We start from the raw sequence: 20,507 nt of genomic DNA on the forward strand, positions 1-20,507 counted from the left end.
GTGTAAATAAAAATAGATACTTTGTGTTAAAATTATAGAATGTCATAGGTAAACTGAAAATTGTACTGTCTAGCACAGAGAAGATGAAGATTCCTTATATGAGAACCCCTGTTTGACAGCGTAAATCTCATTAAGAACAACTAAAGCCTAAAGAAGTAATAATATATTACAACTAAACTGTTAAGTGGTGGAGATAGCAAAATAGACATTATCAGACAGGTAAAAACTAGGAGAGTTTACCACTCACAGATCTTCAGTGAAAAAATAAAGATTGGACTTAAGTCAGAAATAAATTGAATTCCGGGAGAAATGAATGACAAACAATGGTGAGCACAGACACTGTAAAATGTGTTCATAAGCTTACATTTTCTTGCCCAAAATGATGGAACTAAAATTTAACACAGTGATAACAACTTAAATGGTAAAACTTATTTAGTGTCTAGTTAAAAACATGCTAACTTGTTTTGGTCAAAAAGTTGCTAAATGGAATTCCCTGGCGGTCCAGTGGTCAGGTCGCTGGGCTTTCAGTGCTGAGGGTGTGGGTTCAATCCCTGGTGGGGGAACGAAGATCTTGTAAGCTGCGTGGTGTGGCTAAAAAGAAAAAAAAATGCTAAACATAAATTCTTAGATTTATATTCTACGGTTCATAAATTCTTAGATATTTAATACTTTAGACTTAAATACTGTGGTTTTGAATGAATGTTAAAAATTACAAATGATTACTGGAAGAGTAGAAATTCAGTCTACAGCTTTCTTTTTTTTATTTTTCAGATTAACATGCATTTATTCACTAAAAATTTCTTGAAAGCTTACACTTGAAAGTGTTCCAGGCACTGTACTAAGATGAGACCGATGAAAAGGATAACATTTTGTTTGTTTGTTTGTTTTGTTTTTTTTTGTTTTTTGAGGTACGCGGGCCTCTCACTGTTGTGGCCTCTCCCGTTGCGGAGCACAGGCTCCGGACGCGCAGGCTCAGCGGCCATGGCCCACGGGCCCAGCCGCTCCGCGGCACGTGGGATCCTCCCGGACCAGGGCACAAACCCGCGTCCCCTGCGTCGGCATGCGGACTCTCAACCACTGCATCACCAGGGAAGACGAGGATGACATTTTAAAAAAAAATTTTATTGGAGTATAGTTGCTTTACAATGTTGTATTCGTTTCTGCTATACAGCAAAGTGAATCAGCTATACGTATACATATATCCCCTCTTTTTTGGATTTCCTTCTCCTTTAGGTCACCACAGAGCACTGAGTAGAGTTCCCTGTGCTGTACAGTAGGTTCTCATTAGTTATCTATTTTATACATAATATCAATAGTGTATATATATTGGGAGATTGGGATTGACATATATAGTCTACAGCTTTCTAATCAGCAGAGAAAACAAACAGACAAAATATCCTTTTTGATCCAGTATGAGGCAGAAAGTGGCAAAGGAAAAAATATATATATATAAAGTTTAATGTAACAAAAAGTGCACAATAAGGTGATGGAAACAGGTCCAGACCAAAAAAAAATTGTAAAATATAAAAAATATAAAATATTTAAAATCAATTCTTTGAATTTGTATTTATAAGATAGGATAAAAAATTTCAAAACCCAGTTATATGTATGTCAGAAAAACGTTAACAAAAGAAAGCTGGTGTTGTAATGTTGATAAATAGAAGATATGATAAAAGTCATATGTGGAGATGAAAAGCTCACTACATCTTGATAAAGGAATAATCCTCCCAAGAAGTTTTAGAAATTATGAATTTGTGTCCATAACAACACACCTCTCAAATGTATAAAACAAAACTTTCAATTATAAGAAATTATTAAAACCAAAATCATAATGGGAAGTTTTAACCACCCCTTTATTTGAAACTGATGGTTCATGGAAACCAAGTATTAGTAAGGTCATAAAAGATATGAACAGCAGAATTAACAAGATCATGATTTTTTATGTTTAGGTATAAAATCTTACTTTGCTTTCAGCAGATCCACTTTCCAAGCACAAATGGGGCATTTATAAAATTTAATCATCTATAAGTCACAAACGAGCTTCACCAAATTTTGAAGAATTATCATATAAAGACTACAGTCTTGACCATATGCAATTAAGTTAGAAGACAACAAAAAGTAGTGAAAGTAAACAAACATGTTTTGACACTTACAAGAGTAATCTTAAATAACAATAAAAATGACAAAATATTGAAAACAGAATGACAAATGTGTCACTTTCAAATCTTCTGGGATGCAGCTAAATTGGTACTTTAAATCTTCCTATTTAAAAAGTAAGAAATGTGTAAATATAAATGAGTCAAGCATTCAAATCAAGAAGCTAGAAATAAATAAGCTATTGAATGAACACAAAGAAAGCAGAAGTAAGGAAGTGACAAAAGTAAGAGTAAAATTTATGAAATTGAAAAGTGGAGAAAATATTAAAAACAACAAAAAGCTGGCACCTTAATGAGACTCCCCAAGTTGCCAGATACATGACAAGATCCATCAAAAATAAAAGACCAATCCAATAAAGTATTCTGCCTTATGTGAATTCATAAAATAAATGGCCTTGGTTTAGAAGTGTTTCAGTATTATTAAGAAAAGAAGATGAATGGTCTATTAGAAAAATAGTCATTTTCACCGTAAAAAAAAAAAAGTTACAGATCTGGCCACAAATTTCTGAAGAACATGTTCCACCTCAATCATACAAGAGTAAAGATATGCAAATAAAAATACCAAGGGGATAAATAACATTTTTTCCTATCAAAATAGCAAAAGTTTTAAATTTAATAATATCTAGTATTGGTGAAGATGTTAGAGAACACATCTCAGTAGATATAGACAAAGTATGTATAAAATTTGGTGTCTGTTCATGCTATAAAACAGCAGAATTAGCAAGTATGATCATGAGAACAGCGAAGAAATCTTAGCAAATGAAGTATAGATGGAAACATCCTTAATCCAACATAGAGAAGCAACATAGTCTGGCAATTGAAAGCCTGGACTGTATAGCCAGACTGCCTAGGTTTGAATTTTCATTTTTATCTCTTGGTAGTGGGTGATCTTAGAGAGTCACTAAACTTCTCTGTGCCTCAATTTTCTCACATATTAAATAGGGATAATTATAATACCACTTATTGGATTGTTATGAGAATTCAGTTAATATTTGCAGAGCACTTATAACAGTGCCTTGCACATAGTACTATATAATCTATATATATTTTTTTAAAATAAATTTCACAAGGAAAAATCATTTCTAACAGACATGTTAATTAGCAAACTTTCTCTTGCTAGTCTAAGATAAAGATAATTGTACCACTAGAAGTTATAGCCGTTGGAGTTATGGGTTCTGATTAGAGTCCTTTAATTGCCAAATAACCATCTCTGAGTGTAGATTAAAACAGACACTTGTATATTTCACTGGATATGCTGAAATATTTTAAAGTAAGTTGTAGGCAACATGACACAGATTTCCATATGTATGGAAATGTTGTTTGGCAGAGGTGGCATATACATCAATAGAGAAGGGATTCCATAAACAGTACCTACCCATAAATAAGAGATACAGTTATAACACTATATCTATGATAACTGAAAGTAAATTCTACATGGATTGAATATCTAAATGTGAATAGCAAAAATTTAAAACTTTGAAATGAAAATATGAGACTAACATGATGACCATGGGCATCATTTATTACAATACAAAGGAAAAACATTTTTAAATAACAATTCTTTTGACTACTATAAGGTTAAAAAGTTTATGTTTATCAGGAGACCCTCCCTCAATAAAAAAAATGTAATGACACAGATTAGGAAGATATTTAGAAGATATTAGGAAGATATTTACCGTTCCCATAATGATGAAGGATTAGCATTCAGAGTATATCAAGAACTATGAATCGTCAAAAAACGTTAAAAATAGGCAAATGATTTTAATAAGCAATTCACAGAAGTGAAACCCTGAATGAATGGGCAATGAAATATGAAAAAGTGCTTACTTTTAATAGTAATCAGAAGATGAAAATTAAAACAAGTATCCAAAACATTTTTTATATGTCTATATAACTCAGATTGGCAAAGATGAAAAATCTGACAACATTAATTATTTTCACCTTATGGGAAATAAGAATTCTATTTCCTTGATGACAATACTGCTTTGGAGAGCAATTTGGCATTATATAATGGACTTGAAGATTATATGTATATGTATATATGTATATATGTATATATAAAATAGCAATTAAATATATTTTTTCTCCTCTATCATATTGCAATAGTAATTTCACATAAAAGCATATTTACTGCAGCATAGAAAGTACTTACTAGTGACAAAACAGACATTAGAAATAAGTCAGTGCCCAACTGTGCATCTATTGGAAGATGGATAAGTAAATTCTGATATATCCATATAATGGAATACAATACAACAGTAAAAATGGATGGACCAGAGCCATAGTAATTACTATAAGTAAATCTCATTAACAATGTGAATTGAAAAAAACAAGTAAAAAGTTATCATTCGTGTTAAAATTTGATATACATGAACAATAACAAATATTGTTTTGGATATGTACATTTGTAATAAAATTATAAAAGCATAGTTGGGAAATAACATACCAACTTCAAAAGACTGAAGGCTAGGGAAAATAGATTGATTAAGGGTAGATATACTGTGAGATTCTATTATGTTGATGGTGTTGAAAGAAAAGTTGTGGAGGAAATGGGGCAAGATGTTAATGCTTATTAAATCTGGATGGTGATTACATAGATGCTTGTCTCAAATATTTTATTTACCTACTCATTTTAAACATTGAATTGCAAAGGTTGCAAGGGTTGACAGGAATAAAGGAACTGGACAAAGTCAACAATTAGTTCATCAAGTGTTTACCCAGCCAATTGAAATTTTGACTTTAATGAATGCATCTTGAGAATAAGATTGCTGTGAAAGGAGTCAAATAATCCATCTAGTGCTAGTAGTCTGAGTTGTTTCCTTTGGGATTAATGTAATTTAATATCAGTAGGAGAAGAATCCTTAATCTTTATCTGACTTCCCTTTTATTATTCTGTATGTGATTATAAGAAATACCATGTTACAAAGAAGGCATTTGACTAGAAAAAGAAAATTATCACTCAGTTTGTATAATTAATAAGCGGATTAGTTTAAACCAATAATAAATAAAAATAGCCTATTTAAATGAACCTAAGCTAATACATGTATTATGGATGTAAATATCCAAAATGAATTCATTCCTTTCATAGCTGACTTGTGGCATGTGATTTTTTTCCTGGCAGGTTAGTTTTGGCATGTGGGAAGAGTTCCTGTTGTCCACAGTAGTCTACCTATACCCCATAACCCACATAAACTCTGCTATTATATCAGTTGGACATCTGTATCAGAGATTATGCAAATGCTATTGGTACTATAATGATTTTTCAGAGTGTTTCTATTTTTTCTTGGAAAACGCTGTCACACCAGTGGTCATTGAAATGAGCTGTCATTTAATTTGGTAATACAATTATTTGTGTCCATATGCTACTAAGTGAATTAATTATATAGGCATACAGTTTACGACTCTTTTATTTTCTACTTTTATTCTCCAAATAAGAAGTTTGAAACAGATAAAATAGAAATGTCAGAAAATTCTCGCTGTTGTCCATGAGTAAAAAAAAATAATAATAATTAAAATACCAAGGATTTAAATTTCATATCTTTGAAATGATACTTTTTTTCCATCCTAATTACAATTCCTCAAAAATGAAAAAGGGATTGAAACAATGCGTCTGGTAGTTGATGAAGTGCAATTGAAATGAATTGGAATGAAACTTATTTTTCAGGAGCAAGAAAACCAGTTACCCAAGGGCAATAGAAAAGTAAGTACTAGTAAGGTACATTTTGCCTTAAAATACACATACACTGGTTTCCTAGGCAAGGAGGAGCCAAGGGAAGGGAAACGTGTCTTTAAACCTCCATTTTAATTGTTATCTGAAAAAAATTTAACCTTTCTTGGCAGGTTTAGATCCAGATAAGCATCTTGGAAAAACCCTGGACCAAATGGAGCCTTATCTCTTAGAGGTAAGAATTTATACTATTTCTCAAAATATAGGCATCTAAAGCAGGAAAATAAACAATGCCATGATATAATGATTATAAAAGCAATTTTTAGAAAAACTCAGATACATTGATGATACAGTTTTATGAAAAAATTAAACCTCTAGTGGATATGAAAGTATGTTTAAAATTAATTACAAAAGTTATATCAGCTCGTTGAGCTCACTGAAAGAGTAAGCTATACCTAAAAGGAAATTGTTCTGTCAAGAAGTTTACTTTTATTAAAATCGACATTGTTAAGTACTATACAGTACCTGATAGTCTCCATCAGTACCTGATCAGGTGCATTTCCATTAGAAATGTGAGTGGAAACTTCCTTTAGAGATTATCTAATCTAACCTCTTCTTTTTTACCAATTAGGAAATTAATTTGCAGAGTAGTAAATAAATTATCCCAAAGCTTCAAATTACAATTGTTTAACCCTTATCATTGTCAAATCCTGAATATGTTCTAAATATTAAAGAAAGGTTTTGTTATTTTTACTCTTTTCTATTAATTGTATTATATTTTATTAGAATTGGGGTCAAATGTTATGATTAGTATGACTATGCTAAATTAGCTAGAATAGTGTAATTATTAGAATTTTTTTTATTCTACAATCATGGTAGAAAAAAGAAAATCACCCTACTTCTGTGACAGAAGTGAACTCCTCTATTATCATTTTCCCCTCCATGTTCTTCATCAAAATTGTCTCTGGACATTGTTAATACCGTTGCTGTAATATGAACTGTTAGCAGGTGTACTCTTCACTAACTATAGATTTCACATTTTCTTTCAGACTTATTTGTACTTGATTATTTTATGGCTTATCAATATGTACCAAATGCCTAGAAATCCCTAAAATGCTAATTCCTTCTTTTATTAAGCATTATTAAGCATCTAATATGTGCCAGGGAAATAGTAATGATTAAAATTAAAATGCAATGCTTATATAATTGTGACAAATTATATTTGATTTCTAGATAATTTGGTGTCATTTATTTAAGTCTATCTAATGGACATGATTGCTTTCCCTGCCCTTCTGATAGGACTCTTCTCACAGCAGTTTGTTCTGTGGCCAACATATCTATGTTCACATCTATCCACTACCATCAGACTAAATTTTGTTTCTGCAAAAACAATGTGTAGATAAATAATGAAATTAAATTTATGAGGGTGAAAGAAAGAGAACTTTGGAAATGGGAGACTGGAGCTTTGGCAAAAGAGCTTTTGTAAGCTGCTTCTAAAATTTGAAGTGAGTTCAGGTTTCAAGCATGTAGAGATTCTTTGTAGAAAAGGTTAAGTGAAGTTTTAGGATTGCCATGATGTTGATTGTGAATGAACCTGTATGTTATCATATATGTTTAAACACAAAAATGCAGAAATTATTTTATTCAACTTCAGCAAGTTCCTCACATGACCTGGAAATCTTACATTTCATTAGAAAAATAATCTACCCATTCTCTATAATGGTCATTTTATTCCTTCTCTGCTCCTCAAATTTCTAATCCCTTCATTTTTTCTCCCCGCAATGAGAGGATGACTTGTTTCTTCCTTCACAGAAAAAATAGAAATCATCATCCTGGGAATCCCTCCACCTCTGAGCACCACTCCTTCTAACTGATATGCACTTACACCTATCCTTACTTGCTGTGATGGGGAGAAGTGTCCTTCATCCTGTCTATGGCTAATCTACTCTCTGTGCTCTAGATCCCATTAGCATCTACCTTCTTAGAGACCTTGCAATCAACCCTTCCCCTCCAGTATCTTCCTCCTCTCTCTCTTTATGGTCTCCTTCACATCACTGTTGAAACATGCCACCATCTCTCCCATCCTAAAGATTCCCTCCCTCTTCTCTAGTTATTTCTCTAGCCACTTCTCTTTATTCTTTGCTTCAAAACCAAAAATTTCAGAAGTGTTATCTGTATTCATAGTACTTCCTCGCGTCTCAGACGCCTCATATACCTAGCATCTTACTTCTTTTTCCACCTCTAAATGGGTACAGCTCTGATCAAGATCACCCATGATCTCCAGTTTTACCAAACCCAACAGACACTTCTCAGTCCTTATTTGACAGTTATAAACATTTCTTCTTGAAATGCTTATACCGGCATTCGTGATGCCACACTTTCCTAGGTTTTCTCCTTTGCTTCTGGACACTCTTAGTCTCTTTTGCTAGTTCCTATTCTAGTCTCCATTTTCAGTCTACAGACTTTTCCTGGGTGATCTCAGTCACTCACATGGCTTTCATTACTAGCTCTATTCTGATAACTCCCAAATATTTCTAGCCTAGATTTCTCTGCTAAATTCTAGTGCCCAAAGGCACTGCAAATTAAATCTCTACAAACTTGATTGTGGCCTTTATATCCATCACTTTTTGCCATTCCCTTTGTCATTGCCTTAATTCAGATGCCTGTCACTTCAAGCCTAGAGTATTACTGATACCTTCAAATTTGCCTCTATTTTCCATTTTATTTCTCAAAGAATTTATTTTGCTACTGCCTCAAAATCATTGTTTGAATATATTCTACTGTAATTGTGTCACTCACTTCAAAACTTTACATGAGTCCCCATTGCCTACAGGCTAAAATCCAAATTCTTTACACTCCTCTCCCTCACCTACTCTATCCAACCCATTAACATGATCTTGTCTATTCTGTCTCCAGAATATATTCCAAATCCAAGCACTTCTCACTGCCTCTGCTCCTACCACCAGGCCATAATCATCTCTTATCTGGAATACTCCATCAACCCACAACTGGTCTGCTTACTTCTGTCATTGCCCTGCTATGATCCATTATTCATACAGATGCCAGAGTGTTTTTTTAAGTGTAAATCAGATATATCACTATTTTGTTTAAAGTTTCAGTGGTTTTTCATTTCAATTAGAATAACATCCAAACTCCTGTGAGATCACAACCACTGAGACCCTGTATGATGAGCATTTTATCAATCTCGTTTTCTCCCAGTCTCTAACTCACTCACTGAGCCATAGCCACATATGCCTCTTTTTATTACTTAAGCACACTTTATTTACCCTTTTTCTCCTTAAGACTTTCCTCTGCTTGAAGTTTTTTTTTCCTCAGACCATCACATGGTTAATGCTTTCTCATAATGTGACAGCTCAAATGCTACTTCCTCAGCTCAAAAGCTCTCCCTGACTACCCCAGCTAAAGTAGGTCTCCTCAAATTATTTTATTTGTTTATCTGTCTACATGTATATTTTCTGTTGCCTCTCTCCTTACGCCACTAGAATGTAAGCTCCAATAATATTACCAAGATTTTGGCAAAAACATGAGTTCTTTAGTTCTTTCATTCATTTGTTCTGTCTGTTCATTCATCGCTCTCATCTTTAAATTATTTAACATTTATTGAGGACCTGTTATGTGACAGATGCTGTGGTGAGCACTAAATATACATGACGAATTAAGTAAACAAGATCCTTGTTCTTGAGGAGTTTACAATCTGCTATTGTTTTCAGACCTGAGAGGAAAACTGGGAACCTTGTTAAAAATGCCTATACTCTTTTCCCGTTCCAAGAAATTTCAGTTTTGAAGGACCAGAAATTTGACCTTTAAATAAGCACAAGGTAATTTTGACATAATGATCAAATGTATAATCTTCTAGTTCCTCAATACCAAACAACATACTTCAGGTCCTATCTTTCTAGATTTCTCTGAAAGAGTGTATGCCTTGTTTGTGTGTTGGGAGGGAGAGATATAAAGCAGAATTTTATTTATTTTATGCAAATCAAACATTCATTTATGGAAATGAAAGATTAGCATATGACTCACTTATGAATCTGTCACTCCTTGCTCTACAGCTTTTGATGACTCCCATTTGCTATAGAACAAAGTCCAAAATGCTTAGTATATACTTTAAGGCCCTCTTTTATCTGGTTTTAACCTACTTCTCTAGGCTGATATTTACCACCCTCTCCTCCCACGTCCAGGAATCTTATGCTCTGGTCTCTTGGACTGATTTCTACTCCTGTTCCCTTGGACCTCCTGATATTTCTTACTCCACTGGGACCTTACTCCTTTCCATTTTCTCTGTCCTTTGACCGTCTATCAGTCTCAGATGCTCACCAGTCTTCCCATAAGGTTTTCTCCATTTTACCTGAAGGAATTAATCTCTTGTAGTGTATACCTTCCACTCACTCCTGAATTTCTGAATACTTTCTTAGCTTCCTCTTGGGGCTTCCAATTATACTGCACCCCTTGTATATTGTGGTTCCATCTACAGCCTTCCTTCTGTGGTGATATTAAATATCTACGTGACTTCAACTACCAATTTTATTCTTATGACAGTTAAGCCTATTTCTCCATCATCTTTCTGTGCCTAAGACATGTGTTATTTATTTATTTATTTATTTTGCCATGCCATGTGGCATGGGGATCTTGTTCTCTGACCAGAGATCAAACCCGTGCCCCCTGCAGTGGGAGTGTGGAGTCTTAACCTCTGGACCACCAGGGAATAGATACATGTATATGCATAACTGAATCACTATGATGTACACCTGAAACTAATGCAACATTGTTAATCAACTATACTCCAATACAAAATAAAAAGTTAAAAAAAAAAAGACATGTATTCAGCTACCAACTGGGCACTTTTCTCTCTTAGGTGTCTTCAAGCACCTCAGCCTCAACTGTGAAGAACCAAACATTTCTTTCCTGACATCTATGCCATATTTATGTTTCCTGATGGTGAAAAGCCCCATTGTTTCCTCAGGTATCCAAGCCCCCCAAAAAAATAAAAATTAAAAATGAATTGTAAAAAATCATTTCACATACTCCATTATTCATAAATAAGGCCCCAAGTCCTTTTCATTCTACCTTCCTAATATTGTATTATCTGTACCTTTTTGTCCTCATGTCACCACATTAGAGTCTTCCCTATCTTCTTTTTTTTTTTAATTAATTTTCATTGGAGTATAGTTGCTTTACAATGTTGTGTTAGTTTCTACTGTATAGCAAAGTGCTTCCCTATCTTCTTTTTCAAGTCTGTATCCTCCCTGTCTTGCCCCTTGAGCTTCCATTGTCCATATATTGCCATGATGATATATATGAATTCAAATCTGATCATATCACACTTTCATTTCAAAAAGCAAACTTTTGAGTTGCTCCCCATTGTCTTAAAATAAAATTTAAACTTCTAACACAGCACAGTCTGTCCGTGGGGAAGAGTGAAGCTTGTAAGGTATACAATCTCCAGCATCTACCCTACCCTTCATCAGCTTTGAATAGTTGATGATTTCCCTAGAGTGAGCATCCCCTCATATGTTCTACTTGCCTTCTCTGCATGCTTTCTCTCTCCTTCACTCTACTAAATCTCCATGTTCTACTCGCCTTCTCTGCATGCTTTCTCTCTCCTTCACTCTACTAAATCCAATTTGTCCTTAAAGTCTAAATTCAGAGTTTAGTACTGTGAGGTTGTCTTGCTTAAATAAGTCTTTTTTGAGCCTGCCATTTTCCTCTTTGCCTCCTGGTATGTAGCACTTCTCACACTATATAATATTTTTCTCTTAATGTTTATTATAAAGTTAAGGCATGTAATATGTAAAAACATAAATTCAAATACTATAAAATATAGTGAAAAATATTCCACTGACTCCAAGTTCCAGTTTTTCTGTCCTTTCCCAGAGCAACAACTCTTTTCTGCTCTAGGGTATCTTGTCAAAAACTTTTTTGCATATGTAAAAAATGTATGCATGTGTTTATCCACTTTAACCTAAATTGGAGTATACTATGCACATTAGTCTCCATCTTCCATTTTAACACATGAAAATTCAGGTCATTTGTTTCCACATCATTGTGTTCTATTACATAAACATAAAACCTGTTCTTTATTGATAGATTTTATTCTTTACTGATCGCTTTCATGTCTTTTGCTGTTACAAATAATGCTAGAATGAACATTACTCTACATATAATTTTAGGCATGTATGAGTTTATCTATAGGATAAAATTCTAGAATGGACGCGCTGGGTCAAAAGTATATATGTTTTTAATTTTAATAGATACTTAAGAAATCCATTTCCAGTTATGGTGGAATAACTTGCATGAGATCAACCCTCCCAATCCAAACAACTAGAAAAGTGGTATGAAATTAAAACAAATTAATATTGGAAGGCATTAGAGAATTACAAAAACTGAAATAATTTGAGGGGCCAGAATTCTAGAGAGGATGGAAGCCCTGAACGTTGCCTCGTCTTCTAATTCAAAAATGCTACAGAAGGGCCAAGAAGCTGAGAAAACTCCAGCTGAGAAGCTGACTTGGACTTTCAGCAGCTTCATAGGGCTAGGGAGACAAAAATTAGAATTCAGGGCAAACCAAAGTGGAATGGACCTGCTTAACCCTCCAAGCTTTCAGCTGGATTCCTACATGGACTCTAACTTAGGAATAAAGGCAAACCAGAAATAGTGCAGCCCTTGCAAATGCTTATATCCAACTTTGAATCGTATCAATCCTAGAGTGGATTAAAGTGATCTGATCCTACTCTTATTGCCTATTTCTCTCTGGAGAAAAATAACGTGATTCAGAGCCTTAGATATAAAATATCTCACATACAGTTTTCAGCAGGCAGTCAAAAATTATCAAGCGTATCAGGAGACCTGAGAAGATAACAGAAACTAAGAAAAAAACACAAAATAGAAACAGTCCCAGAGGAAATCTATTTAATCAGATTATCAGATGTAGACTTTAAAATGACTGTGGCATTGGGTGAGAAGATGAACTATTTCAGGGGATATTTGAAAGCTATATAAAATAATCAAACAGAATTCTGGAACTTAAAAATACAGTACCTAAAACTAAGAACACAATACATGAGTTTACCCATAAATTAGATACAGTTGTATAGACAATTAAAGAACTGGAAGATAGGGCAATGTAAAATATCCAACCTGAAGCACAGAGAGAATAGAATGGAAATAGAGACAAGACTATGAGATGTAAGGAAGAGAAGAGGGGAGAGGCCACAGCAGTGAGAGGCCCGCGAACCGCAAAAAAAAAAAAAGGTGAATGAGTCATTTGTCAAACTCTATCTTCTTTCTGAATTTAGAAAGTTTTTTTTTGTTGTTTTTGTTTTTTTGCAGTATGCAGGCCTCTCACTGTTGTGGCCTCTCCCGCTGCGGAGCACAGGCTCCGGACACGCGGGCCCAGCTGCCACGGCTCACGGGCCCAGCCGCTCCACGGCACGTGGGACCTACCCGGACCAGGGCACGAACCCGTGTCCCCTGCATCGCCAGGCGGACTCTCAACCACTGCGCCACCAGGGAAGCCCTAGAAAGTTTTTTTTTTAACTTATTATCTAGGACTCTCGTCTTCTGCATCATTTTCTAAGACAAATCAGACTTTAAGGAATGCCTGTGTCTCCTTATCTTTATGAATAATGTGATTAACCTCATTAAGTGATTTTAAAGATCAACCACATGTTCATTTTTCAACTTGTTGGCACAACTCTCATGAATAGTCAAGGAGTCCAAAAGAAGGGGAGAAAACAGACAACCTTTGAACTTGCAGGGGTGGGAGAGAAAGAGGTTAGGTAGAGGAGCCCAGTGTGTTTACCTGCCTCAGATCCCCTGAGCCACTTTTTATGTACTGTGTAATGTGGGTTGACATGACTTATTAACCGTAATGTCAATTTTGCTAATATATTAATCTTTGAATATATTGCTATATTCAAGAGTTCATATTTTTAAGTTAGGGAATTTTTGCATATTACAATGATTTCCCATGCAGGAATTAATATTTAATTGTGAGAATTACAGAGAAGTTGGTGGCAGGAGTTGTGGAGAGAAGATGATACCTTTGAGCAAGAGTCCTTTCATAGTTCATTCAGATCCCATAGGGTAAGAGGCAGTGTGGGATAGCAATCAGCAAGTTACCTCTGTACCTAGGAGCCCAGGTGTGAATCCTACCCCTGACTCTACTGCTTACCTGAAACACTGATCTAGTTAGTTTCCCATATATAAAATGGAAGTAATAATAATGAAATGATATATAAAGTACTTAGCTCAGCATCTGGCAATGTTAAATGTTAGCAATGTTTACTATTATGAGTAAAATTTATAATGTTAAATGTTAGCAATGTTAGCAGTGTTTACTGTTACGAGTAAAATTTGCCGTTACTAAAGAATGTTAACAATGTTTACTATTAAATGTTAGCAGTGTTTACTATTATGAGTAAAATTTATAATGTTAAATGTTAGCAATGTTAGCAGTGTTTACTGTTACGAGTAAAATTTGCCGTTACTAAAGAATGTTAACAATGTTTACTATTAAATGTTAGCAGTGTTTACTATTATGAGTAAAATTTGCCATTACTAAAGAATAATTTGGAAACTTTTCTGCCTTACAAAATACACAGAGAACTGGGTAGACACTATAATTGGGGTCACATTTAAAACTCTCAAGGGATTTTTAACTGGCATATATCAGCATGTGAGGCAGCAATCCTAATAGAAAAATGGCAAAAGCTATGGAGAAACAGTATACAGAAGAGAATGTCTTAAAACCTAATACAGATGGAAGAGATGCTCAAACTGATTTAGTATCAGAGAAGTACAAATTAAAGCAACAGTGGGATGTTACTTGTACCAGTTTGGCAAAAATGCGAAAGCTGGATAATGCCAGTTGTTGACCGGTGGGGATTTATAGAACCCCTCTAAGAATGTGGACAGGTACTACCATTCTAGAGGGCAATATTGTAATACCTAGATTAAATGTCCCTATACACCTTGATGAAACAAATCTCCTGTCAGTCCCTAAGGGGACATGAGTGAGACTAGTCCTTTGCAGGGTTAGTTTTGATGGTGTTGGGTTGGGGTTGTTGGAGGCAACATGGATGCCATTCCCGGGAGAGCTTTTAGTTAAAACGTGGTAGGCACACCTTACAAACTACAGATTTACAGTTAAACAAATATATTCAATGTGCAAATGGCAGCAAAGTGCTGAATGAATAAAGGCAACATTGAGATAAATTAAAAATATAGTATACATTTAAATACATTTAAATAATGCATTTTCAAGGACATAGACAAGAGATACACATGGAATACTTTTAAATATTTGCCTGTGATAAGGAAAAAAAATGGGGATAAAGAATAGAGATAAACAGGAATTTTTATTTTTTATTCCTTATTGAAGTATAGTTGATTTACAATATTATGTAAGTTACAGGTGTGCAGTATAGTTATTCACAATTTTTAAAGGTTACACTCCATTTATAGTTATTATGAAATATTGGCTATATTTCCTATGCTGTACAATATATCCCCATAGCTTAGTTTATACATAATAGTTTGTAGCTCTTAATTCCCCACCCCTATGTTGCCCCTCCCCCTGTCCCTCTTCCCACTGGTAAATAAATGGGAATTTTAAAAAAAAACAATATAAGAATACCTGACTATTGCTGAAAATTTGAGATATGATAAAGTATAGGGTAGCAAATAAAAAGCATAGTTCTTCTGCCCCATGATGCACACTGCTATGTTGGTGGATTCCATGTTGTTTTATTGTACACACACTGTTCATTGTACACACAAGCTCATGTCATTAAATACTTGTACATATTGTATTTACATAATTTGGTTCAACTATACATACAGTTTGTTTCCTTTTTTTCTCCTAATATTATGCTGTGTTTATTTTCCCACATAACTAAATCTATTCGAAAATACATTAATTAATGGCTGTGTAGATTCCATTATATTTATATTCTACATATGAATATAGCATAGTGAATTTAACAAGTTATCTCTTGTTGGGAATATTTCTTTCTAAATTATAAATAATGTTATTTATTTTTAAATTATAAATAATTTTGTGATTATTATCTTTCCTAATAAATCTTCATGTACATTTCTGATTATTACTTTCTTTAGATAAATCCCTAGGAATGTAATTTCTGGGTCAAAAAATACAACAACTTCAAGGCTTATACATTTATTACTCTAAATTAACTATGGAATCATTTTAGTCATTGATTCTTAAATTTCTACAGGTTCCTAAAATTATCATCTGAACAATGGAGTTAAAAATCATTTTATCTTTTGTGCTTTTTTTCCCCCAGGATTATTTTCTCACTATTCAAAAAAAGGAGATGAATTTTAATATGAAAATTACATCAAATTTTAAAGGTTTTGGGCTGTTATTTAAATGTTTGTTAAGAGTCTTCCTATTTTGTGATATCTTACAATGTTTGTCAAAGTTAATACTCTCAAATGGTCCTTCAAACTTTGCCATGGGGAGCAACCCTCTGAGTCTTTCCTGCCTCTCACTCATTTCACCATTTCACTTTCATCTCCTATAGTTGATTTTTACCTCTATGTCTATGTATTACTTCATGATTTCCCCCAATTCTAGAACTATTTGTTTACTTCTCACTCTAGATTATACAGATTTAGCTACCTTTACTCCCTTTGCCTCCATCACATATGTGTACTCTTTCCCTCATTCCATCTTCCCATACAGTTATATTGCAATTCCAGTTGGATGACTAGTCAGTGTTTAAATTATGATAACTATGAAAATTCAAAACACAGCTGAGTTAGATAATAAACTCTGGTAATAAACCTTTCCTGCACAACTTTTTATTTTTTCATTTGAATTAATAATTGTCTTGTTTTATTCACTTATTTAGTATTCCATGTACCAATCACTAATTCAGTACTGTACTCACTGCCAATTTTCTAGTCTCTTAGCCAGATGTTCAGACATGTTAAGTAGTTTCTCAGTTTCCTCCTCCTGAAGTCGTTTCCAGGGCCCTCTGACCTGTATGTAATCTGGGCCAGTTTCCTTCTGTGTTACAAGGCTGTCATCCTATCATCTCCTCATAATCCTGGAGACCCCTTTACCTTTCTTCTTTGTTGAAGCCCTCATTTCCTGGATCCAGCATCTACCTTTTTCTTTGTTTTATTCTCATTTTTGTGAAGCACATTCTCTATAAGATTTTAATAAATGGTCCACAGAAGGTAAGTGTTTTGAGACACTGTGCATAACTATAAATGTCTTCATTCTTTCCTTGCATTTGATTGGCTCTTCAGCAGGTCATAAATTCTATTTTTGGAATATTTTCCCTTCTGGATCTTGATAGTATTGCTTCATTCCCTTGCAGCTTGGTATATGCTGTTGAGAAGCCTAAAGTCATTCTAATTCCTGACTATTTGTATGCAACCTTATTTATTTCTCTCTCCATCTCTCTGTAAGAGTATGTAAGATATTTCTATTGCCCCAAGAATTGTAAAGTCTTATGTGCTGTGTCTTGGGTGTGCATATTTTTATCCATTGTGCTGAGACAGGTAGAATTTTCAGCTTGAAAATTTCAGTTCTGGGAAATTTCCTTGAATTACTTCACTGGTGTTAACCTCCCCTTTGTTTTTGCTTCTTTGAATTCCTATTATTTAGATGTCTTTTAATTTTTACCTACATCATTTTTCCCCTTTCTGGGAGACTTTCTCAATTTTACCTTCAAAATTTTTAATTGAGTTTTTCATATCTTATTTTTAATTTCTAAAAGCTTATTTTTGTTCTCTGAATGTTCTTTTTTTAATCTATAATACTTTATCCTTATTACAGTTTTTCTTCTCTCCTGCATAGTCCTTTTTCTCCATTGTTTACTTTGGTGTCTCTAACTTTCATTTTAGAGATGTTTCTGCTAATCTTTGGTGTTCTACTCATATTTAAGAGTAGGGACCTAAAATTTTTGTGGTAAGCACTAAGTGTGTGGATAGAGCTTTGTGACCTTGAGTTTCACTGTAGGTAGTATATCTAGGTCATTTAATCTGAGCTAGTTAGATTTCAAAGAAAAGGATTCTCCAGTCTGCTCTTGAAGTGAACGCATGCTGCAGGTTTTTTTGTTTGTTTGTTTTGTTTTCTGGGAGTTGAACAAGGAAAACGGCTAGAGGTCTCAGAGTCTTGTGTGCATACATTAACTGAATCCCTCTGTTTTTATTATAGTACCTCTGCCCTCAGCTGTGTCTCTTTTCTCCCAGGCTAGTTCCTCTGTCTCACCCTCTGCAGAGAATAAACCTTCAGTGTTCTGCCAGGGTGGAGGAGAGGCAGTTGCCAGCCTAGAGTGAAAGGATCTGGGGATCTGACTGCTTGTTAAACACACTGCCAATCAACCCTTCTTATTTTGGTGTCCTTTTCACATTTTCCCTTTACTTCCAGAGGTACCCAGTGCCACCAACTCATTACCTTATTGTTTTAGAGGAAGGAGTTATTTTACTGTGTAAATTGGTTTGGTCCTCTGCATTCTGCACTGTCGGTCAGCCTAGGATCCAGTGTTCTTGGTTCTATTAAATTTATTGATCCTGTCACTTGCTCTCTGCTTTTCTGCATCTTTTTAAGTTTATGCCATTTTATGAAATACCTCCCATGAAGGTTTTAGAAGGTGGTGGGAGTAGATGCATGGATTCAATCCACTGTCTTTACCAGAAGCAGTTACTCTTTAATGAAGATATTTCTTAAGATCATCCAAGTAAAAGTTGTCTGCTAAATGGAAGAATGAAACCATATTATATAAAATTTGTGAATATATAGAATTGGTTGCTTTTTCCAGAACTATTCACATAGAATTGGGAAATTGGACTTCTAGCCTTGAGTCAAAGGTAAGTAGATATGTACTTACTAAGGAGTGTACCACTCAGCTAGGTGCTATAAGAGCTAAAGCCAGATATGGGCAATGCTGATTTCAACCTTAAAGCTCTATTTCAAGTTCTGTTTTATATGAGTTAGCTTGTCTTCCTTATGGGTTTGACAAAAGAAGAATTTACAGTCCCAGCTACCTATCACTTAAAAAGCAAAAGATAAAGAGAATTTCACTAAAGTTGATTTGATAGTGTGGGTGAGAGAGACAGAATTTTAAGCCTTGTTCCCTGTACTGCTAACTTTATGGGAAAGAACACCTTTAACTGACCTTGAAAGTCAAGAGGAGGTAGAACTTCCTTGAGGGGAGATTTTGAATTTTGAATATAACTGAGTTGGAAGGATATGTGGAATTTTATGGTTGAGTCCAGTGACTATCATAAATATAAATTACAAGGTGTATTAAAATGTATTCTAAAAAAAGTAAAAAATATGTACCATAGAATTTCAAAGAAAATTATATGTTGTTGAGAGAATTCTGAGTAAATTCAGAGATAAATTGACAGCCATACTGGACTTTAAGAATGGATAGGATTTTTGACTGGCTGAACTGGTTGGAGTATATTTTGAGTACTGGGAGGGGAAGCTGAAAAAAGAAGTCAAAGCCATATTGTGAGAGATTTTGAATACTGAAGTGCGGATTTAATTATCTAAACAATGAGGACTAACTGCAGGATTTAGAGGAAGGGACTAAAATTCTGAAAGGTGTAGTTTAAGGAATTTGACCTGGCAGTAGTGCCCATTAATAGCTGTAGTTAAAGAGAAGAGGTGAAGTTCCTCCATACTTAGTGGCTGTTCTAATATATGACCTTGAACCTGTCCCTCACATTTCTCTGATTGTGTTTTATAGAACTCTTAACTGCCAGTGTCATGTGGTACTAATAGAATTGAGTGATAAGTATTTGTAAGGACTTCTTAGGTGCTCAGTTCTATGCTGGCTTCTATAAGGGGTACAAAGTAAGTCAAAGAGTTATTTTTCATGGAACTTAGAGTTTTGTAAATGAGGGGAGGACTCTAATAACTTGGATCATATAAAGCCAAATTGGTATTTACTATAAATGTAATTGGGACCTAAGAGATGGAAGATGACCACATGACCTAGAGTAGCTGAAGGCGATGTCATGGAAGCCTCAGCACTTAAACTGGTCTGAAGGATGGATGAAATTTACATGGGTGGTGTCAACAAAGTGAATCAATATGAAGAAGATTCCTTGGCAAGAAGACATGCAGGGACAATGAGGAACTTGGTTTAAATGAAACTAAGAGCTGGTATTGGTAGATTAATAAGGAAAAGGTGAGGTGGGAATTTAGGACCCAATCATAAAGGGCCTTGAGAAATGGACCAAGCGATTTGGGATAAGAAATAGCAAGATATAGAAGGCTCATCAACAGGGATTTATATTTTTAAAATATATCTCAGGAAATTTAGTCTGGCAGCAGTCTTGGATTGGGAGTAGAAGAAATTGGAAATGAAAGAGTCTAAGGTGCTCTTATAGGAAACAGGTGTGAGGGCTTAGAGCATGAAATAGCTGACAGTAGGGATGGAGAGAGAGAACAAAACTAAAAGAAAGATTTTGATGGAAGAATGAAAAAGAAATTAGCACCAAATGGCCAGAAGCTGGAAAAGGAAGAATCAAAGATTAATCCACACGTAATGATTGGGGAAATTAGAAGCACACATTTTTGCAGAGGAGAGCAGGGTTGAGAAAGAACATGACAAGCTTGGTCCTAAACATACTGAGTTTTAAATTATAACATATAAACCAAAGGCATATGTTTT

General features: G+C 34.5%; 1 protein-coding gene across 1 annotated transcript in view; it reads left to right on the forward strand.

Annotated features, from left to right (window-relative positions):
• DPH6 (diphthamine biosynthesis 6) overlaps positions 1-20,507 on the forward strand; it is a gene marked incomplete at both ends in the record, with an annotated part of 177,350 nt that overhangs the window by 139,466 nt on the left and 17,377 nt on the right. Inside the window, one exon of the mRNA XM_079700110.1 lies at positions 5,997-6,058. Within this exon, the coding sequence (XP_079556236.1) occupies positions 5,997-6,058 (62 nt within the window). The remainder of the gene's footprint in view (positions 1-5,996; positions 6,059-20,507) is intronic.

The sequence above is a fragment of the Hyperoodon ampullatus genome, assembly GCF_949752795.1.
Source record: "Hyperoodon ampullatus genome assembly, chromosome: 3".
NCBI lineage: Eukaryota > Metazoa > Chordata > Mammalia > Artiodactyla > Ziphiidae > Hyperoodon > Hyperoodon ampullatus.